The following is a 7,022-nucleotide window of genomic DNA, read 5'->3' as shown; positions in this document are numbered from 1 at the left end:
AATAGGAATCTCGCTCTGTCACCCAGGCTGGAGTGCAGTGGTGTGATCTCAACTTACTGCAACCTCCGTCTCAGTGGTTCAAGCAATTCTTCTGCCTCAGCCTCTGGAGTAGCTGAGATTACAGGCGTGTGCGCCACCACGCCCGGCTAATTTTTTTGTATTTTTGGTAGAAATGGGGTTTCACCATGTTGGCCAGGATGGTCTTGATCTCTTGCCCTCATGATCTCTTGTCCTCATGATCTCTCTGCCTCCCAAAGTGCTGGGATTACAGGCGTGAGCCACCACGCCCAGCCTTCTCAGAGTTTTATAATTTTGCTTTTTGCACTTTCTTCAAACCAATGGGATTGTTTTGTGTAGGGTGGGACTTACGAGTATATTTTTTCTATATGCATTTATCTATTGTACGTTATTTTATTTATTGAACACTATAGCCTTTACCTATTTATCTGCAATGTTTATGGTATCAGGTTTCTATATATTTGGCTGTCTACTGATGCATTGGTTTGTAAGTTCTTGTACTAACATCCATTGTTTTAATTACTTTAGCTATGTAATCAGTTTTCACATCTGGTAAATCAAGTTCCCCTACCTTCTTCTTTTACAGGAGAATTAGCCTTTTGCTCTTCCATATACCTTTAAGAATGAGTTTGTCAAATTCCATGACAATTCCTGTTGGGAATTTCGTTAAAGTCACATTGCATTTGGATGCGATCAATTTGAGGAACTATTACAACTTGAATCAATTGGAAAGAGACTTTTGAAAAAAGTCTTATCTTCTCTCTATAAGCTCCCTGCAGAAATCCCGAAAAAGAAGTGCGAGGAATAGTCCCATATATCTTGGAGAACCTCTGATAATTTCTTCTAACTGTACTATCTTTGCAAAGGCAGGGATGGAAACAGAGAGGGAGGAAGAGGGCAGGTGACTGAAAGTATTAGCTAAATGTGAGTAAAGGGTTGGCATCCAGTGTTCTTCTCAGTCACTATTTTCTCTGGTGTATTTCCTGGAGATATCTTTTTTGGAGGAGTGGAATTGAAAGGAGGCATTGGAAAGACAGAAGGTGAGGAAAAGACAGAGGGTGAATATGTTCTGGAGGGGAGAGTACCTTAACTGCTGATGGCTGAAACTGCTGTTCCTTCTACCTGTTCGGCTCTGAAGTTCAAGGGAAGGAATCCTGAATGGCGGCTGAAAAAAAAAAAAACTTTAGAGAAAAGGTAGCATTTGAGTAGAGGGCGCGCAGGGTGGATAAGAGGTCCAGCGCGAGCGTATATCTGGGAGCTGGGGTGTGGCTCTGGCGGGCGGCATTAGAGAAAGAAGGCGACAGGCATTCTGAATAGCATAAGGAGACAGAGACAGAAGTGATGTGTTTGTAGGACGCAAGAGCAGTTCATTTTGAGGTGAGAGATACAGCTGGAAAGATAAGTAGCGGCCCGATTGTGCAAGGCCATGAATACCAGGTTAAGGACTTTGGACTTTATCCTGGGATGCCAGTGTGAGTTCTTGAACAGAAAAGTAAGTAGCTGGGTCCGAAGTTCGCGTCAGGAGGATCACTGTGGCTGCAGCAAGGCAGACAATCAGGTGGCCGCGTCCTGGCCAGCGGGGCAGGCAAAGGCGCGGAGTATTGCACTTCCACCTGCAGGGGGCACACTGAAGGAAGGGCCGAACTCCCAACCCGCCCCCGTCTTCGCCGCCCTGCCTCGATGCATCGCGCTCAGAACTCGGCTAGCCCGCCTGGACGCACCCCTCTCGGGCTTCGGCTATTCTGCCTGGACGCGCCTCCGTGCGTCACGTCCGCTGTGGCGTGAGGCTCCTTAGAGCTGAGGAGGGGAGCAAAAAGAAACCTTTGCGCCTGCGCCAGGGCGCACCCGTCGGCGGTAAAAGCTGAGGGGCTGGCGCGGGGGACAATTTTACGTCTACCCGCGCTTACACGTCTGCACGTTTCTGAGTCCGCACGGTTGTCGTCTCTTGCTGAATGGCCATAGGTGTTTTGTTTTGTCCCAAGAGATAAAGGCAACAGGCAAACAGTACAGGGGTGATGGAGTCCTCCTTGACTTTAGCGGGGCTAAAGTCCTGAGTCTCTTCACGGCAGTTTCTCTCCAGTCACCTGCCCTGTCTGCGGCCCAAACGGCCATGCTAGTGAAAACCTGTCCTGGCCGCTAAGCAAGCCCAGCCCAGGCTGTAATTTATGTTTCTAGGGCTTGTTTTCCTCTGCAGTCAAATCAGAGATTCGGAGTTGAAGGGGACCTTAGAGGTCAACATGCCCAACCTCTTAGCCCGAGTGAGTGAATGTACGGTTTTTACCACACCTCGAAAATCGCCCGTTTCCTGGGAACAACGTTGATTAGGTAGTCCTGAAAGTTTCCTGCATGCAAATTTCACTCCTTCGACAATATTTATTGCTACCTACTGTGTGCAGGCATTGTAGGTCCTGGGGATACGATTAAAACCGATGAAGAACGAAGCGCACAAAGTTTGTTGATCTCGGCCGGGCACGGTGGTTCACTCCTATAGTCCCACCACTTTGGGAGGCGGAGGTGGGTGGATTGCTTGAGGTCAGAAGTTCGAGACCAGCCTGGCCAACATAGCGAAACCCCGTCTCTACTAAAAATACAAAAATTAGCCGGGCTTGGTGGAGTGCGCGTGCAGTCCCAGCTACTCGGGAGGCTGCGGCAGGAAAATCACTTGAACCTGGGAAGTGGAGGTTGCAGTGAGCCAAGATTCCGCCTGCATTCCAGCCTGGGCGACAAAATGAGACTCTTCTCAAAAAAAAAAAAAAAAAAAAAAGATTGCTGGGGACAGGAGGGAAACCAACAACCAAAAATAGAGGCCTGATCTGATTTAGTGCTAGCAGGAAATAAAAAGAACATATGGTAGAAATACACAGGTGGGAATTTCTTGGAGTGATCAGAGAAGGCCTCTTGGAAGTGGTGATGTTTATAACCAGCCAAGTGAACAGTTAGGTGTTCTAGGCTGAGAGAAGAACAATGTTCTTTAGGCGGGTTGTTGTTTTCTAGGAATAGACAGAAGGCTATTGTGACTGGAGTGTGGTGAGGCAAGGTTCTGAATGGTGAGAAAACATTGAGAATGTGAGCAGGAGCCAGATGCACGCCTTTGTAGGGTACGGTAAGAAGTTTGAAATGTATTCTAAGAGCAATGGGAAGCCAAACAATAGTATGGGGTACAGGCTTGATCTTGGTTCATTTGGAACCAATCTCTTCCCCCATATCACAACCCTTTAAATATTTGAAGAGGGCTGGCCGGGCGCGTTGGCTCACACTTGTAATCACAGCACTTTGGGAGGCCGAGGCGGGTGGATCGCGAGGTCAGGAGTTCGAAACCAGCCTGACCAACACAATGAAACCTCATCTCTAATAAAAATACAAAAATTACCTGGGCGTGGTGGCAGGCACCTATAATCCCAGCTACTCAGGAGGTTGAGGTGGGAGAATCATTTGAACCCGCCAGGCAAAGGTTGCAGTGAGCTGAGATGGTGCCACTGAATTCCAGCCTGGGCGACAGAGCTAGACTCCATCTATGTCTTCTTATCTGGAGGATTTATGGATGGATTTCTTTTTTGTTTGTTTTGTTTTGTTTTGTTTTTTTGAGACGGAGTCTCGCTCTGTTGCCCAGGCTAGAGTGCAGTGGCGCAGTTTCAGCTCACGGCAAGCTCCATCTCCCCAGTTCACAGCATTCTCCTGCCTCAGCCTCCCAAGTAGCTTAGGACAACAGGCGCCTGCCACCACTCCCGGCTAATTTTTTGTATTTTTAGTAGAGATGGGGTTTCACCGTGTTAGCCAGGATGGTCTCAATCTCCTGACCTCGTGATCAACCCCACCCGCCTCGGCCTCCCAAAGTGCTGGGATTACAGGCGTGAGCCACTGCGCCCGGCCTATGGATGGATTTCAAAACATCATTCCACACACTTTGAAAGTGGGAAGTTTTTCAAATGTAAATCAAGTATGTATATTTTTATTTTTTAAATAAAACAATAGAGATGGGTCTCGCCAGCCTGGTCTCAAACTCCTGAGCTCAAATGATCCACCCACCTCGGCATCCCAAAGTGCTGGGATTACAGGCGTGAGCCACTGCGCCCGGCCAGGGTGTGTGTGTGTGTATATATATATATATTTTTTAATTGAGACGGAGTTTTGCTCTCGTCGCCCAGGCTGGAGTGCAGTGGCATGATCTTGGCTCACTGCAACCTCTGCCTCCCGGGTTCAAGTGATTCTCCTGCCTCAGCCTCCCGAGTAGCTGGGATTACAGGCGCCCGCCACCATGCCCGGCTTATTTTTGTATTTTTAGTAGAGACAGGTTTTCACAATGTTGGCCAGGCTGGTCTCGAACTCCTGACCTCAGGTGATCCACCTGCCTCAGCCTCCTAAAGTGCTGGGATTACAGGCATGAGCCATCTTGCCTGGCCGGCCTGTATATTTTTAAAGGAAATAACCTAAGAGTTTTTTTTTCCAGATTTTCAAAGAGGTCCTGTAACGATTAAGAACCAGTGAACCTTTCTTGTTTACGTGATCCTGGTTACTGTTCTCAGGAATAGGAGGACACAATGTCAGCTTTAACCCAGGCTAGTTCCTCTAAACTGCCTTCTTATCGGTGAAATGAAAATAATAGGGTTGCTATGGGGATTAAATGAGATGATACTCAAAAAGTGATAATTAATGATAAATCATAAGGTGTCTGCCACAAAGTGCCCCTATTATAAACAAACAGTGGCCTGGAGGGACAGTTTATAAATACTGCTCCTTTAGCATTCCACTAACATTGACTGAGTGCCTGTTCTGTGTAGAGGCCCTGGTGAAAAAGATCGGCCTTCCAGTATATTATCTAGTCGAAAGAACCTCAAAAGATACAAAACACGATAGACTGAACGCCCTGAGAAGGGCATAAGTGCAGTGCTCTAGGAGCTGTAGAAGAGGTCTCGATATCCACTGGAGGAAAGTGTTTATTGGAGTTCATATCTGGAGTGGGTTTAAAAGATGAACAGAGGGAATCTAAAACATACACACAAAATCAATACTACACGTACACATTTTATTCTTGATTTTGTGGAAAGACCAGTTACTCCAATCACTTCTACTACTCAGCAGATACTGAGCAGTAGGTTTCGTGACAGAGCACCTGTATCTTTTGTCCAGTCTGTTTACTATACATTGCGTGCTCTGGGCAGTCCTTATCTTCGTGTTCAGGAACAAAGTACACACACCCCTTTCCGAAACGAAGGGCCCAGGGATTCCGAGAGGGGTAGGAGCCCTCACGGCCAGACCACACAATGGGGAGCCTCTTTACCCTAGTTATCACCCACCCCTGCAGGCTCCACTTTGCCAGGGTTCGACTTCTCAGGTCCCTTCGCCCCTCCCCTGCAGCCCCCAGGAGCGCAGCAACAGCCTGGCCAGGCGCCCTCCCTCTCTCTCTCGAGCTTCCCTCCTCCTTCACCGGGAGCCGGAAAACCCGGAGCGAACCAGCCCAGCCCGGCGGCGCATGCTCAGTAGCGAGCAGGTTCAGTTCGCTAGTAGGAAGCTCCAGCGCTACACCGGCGGCGGCGGCGGCGGCACCTCAGGGCAGCCAGATTCCCCAACAACGACCTCGGGTCCTTCCCCTTCCCCGCGAGACCCCCGACCCAGCTCCGCCCCGCCCGGGGCTCCTGCGTTTCGGAGTACCAACTGCGCGGAGCGGGCGCCGCGGCCGGAGCGTACCTCCACACGTCCTCCCCCAGCCGCCAGCTCCGCCGCGGGGCCAGGCCGGGCCCGAGAGTGCAGCCCCGGCGGGCGGGCGGCGGCCGCGGCAGAGGGCAGCCCGGGGCGGCGCCGGCGGGCCGGGGAGGCGCGGGGGCCCTGGCCCCGGGGCGGTGGTGCGGGATGCCGCCGCCTCCGGGCCGCGTTCGTTCTCCACAGTTGGTACCCGTGTCGGGTGTGTGGCCAGGCGCGAGCCTCGCCCCCCAGCCCCCTCGCCAGGGCTAGCCCGGCTGCGCGGCGCCCGGAGGGGGCCGGGCCGTCCGGTGGGGCCGCGGCCCTGTTCCGTGCTGCGATCTCGCCCTCTCGCGGCTCCCCGGCCCGGCCGCCGCCGCCCCTCTCCCCGCCCAGAGGCGCCCCGGGGGCACCATGCAGGCGCAGCAGCTGCCCTACGAGTTTTTCAGCGAGGAGAACGCGCCCAAGTGGCGGGGACTGCTGGTGCCTGCGCTGAAAAAGGTGAGGAGCACGCGGGACCCCGCTTCCCGGCCGCAGCACCCCAGCGCGGGCGCCGGGCAGGCGCTGGGGAAGGGCTGGGGAGGCGGGGCGCGCGCAGGGCTGTCTTTCTTCCCGGTCTCGCCGCGTCTCCAGAAGGACGGCGCACACGGAGAGGCTCGCCGTACGGCTGGCTCTCGGTGTTGACATCCACCGGGTGTGTGGGAAGGCCGCAGGGAACCGGCGGGAGTTTATCGGAGTAATCCAATCCCTGAGAGGTGAATGCTTTGCCCTTTGAGTCCAAGACAACAGTTGCAGGAGCCTCAGTTTTCTGCGGAGGTCAAAGCAGGCCACTTTTCCGCCTTCTCGGTCTTAGCCCGGAGCTGCTGTCAGCCTACCGTTTTAGGTGTCCAGTACGCTCGTTTTAGTGGCTTTTCGAGAATGCCCTGGCCGTAGTGCTTGCTCAAAGGAATTGCGAACTCGCCTGCCAGCAGTAACGTGGCCTGCTCTGCTCGCCATCAGCAATCACTCCTCATTCTCCTGGTTTGCCCCGCTCCTCCGATTAACAGGGGCCGGTGCACATGCTACCAATTTCGGGGGTTTTTTGTTTCGTTTTTGCAGCGTTGGAAACTTGGTGCTGTCATTTGGTTAAGAATTTTTAGCCTTTGTATGTTTAAGTTTGCTACATTGTTACATACCCCCATCTGTGCTTTTAAATGTTTTAGTATAATTAGGAAGTGTTGTTACATTTTTAAAGCTTCTAAAGCAGCAGTGTGACTACCAGACTATTTTTGTTTGCTTTTCTTCATTTACCTTTTCTGTAAAGATTGCTTTACTCTTCTAATAGTGTT

The 7,022-nt window shown here is 51.6% G+C and overlaps 1 protein-coding gene and 1 long non-coding RNA gene across 3 annotated transcripts in view; one reads left to right on the top strand and one right to left on the bottom strand.

Annotated features, from left to right (window-relative positions):
* LOC111545430 overlaps positions 1-1,696 on the bottom strand; it is a 7,938-nt gene extending 6,242 nt beyond the window's left edge. Inside the window, exons 1-2 of the long non-coding RNA XR_002732450.1 lie at positions 1,453-1,696; positions 1,104-1,183 (exon numbers count right to left, since the gene is read on the bottom strand). This is a non-coding gene — a long non-coding RNA (uncharacterized LOC111545430). The remainder of the gene's footprint in view (positions 1-1,103; positions 1,184-1,452) is intronic.
* A 4,123-nt stretch (positions 1,697-5,819) lies between these two features.
* SOS1 (SOS Ras/Rac guanine nucleotide exchange factor 1) overlaps positions 5,820-7,022 on the top strand; it is a 149,324-nt gene continuing 148,121 nt past the window's right edge. For both annotated transcript variants that reach the window (XM_023216292.1, XM_023216293.1), the window contains exon 1: positions 5,820-6,195. In XM_023216292.1, the coding sequence (XP_023072060.1) occupies positions 6,109-6,195 (87 nt within the window). In that variant the 5' untranslated portion in view covers positions 5,820-6,108. The remainder of the gene's footprint in view (positions 6,196-7,022) is intronic.

Source organism: Piliocolobus tephrosceles, chromosome 15 (genome assembly GCF_002776525.5).
Source record: "Piliocolobus tephrosceles isolate RC106 chromosome 15, ASM277652v3, whole genome shotgun sequence".
NCBI classification, from domain to species: Eukaryota; Metazoa; Chordata; class Mammalia; order Primates; family Cercopithecidae; genus Piliocolobus; species Piliocolobus tephrosceles.
Note: the sequence above shows the minus strand (reverse complement) of the source record. Positions and strands in the feature narration are given on the sequence as shown.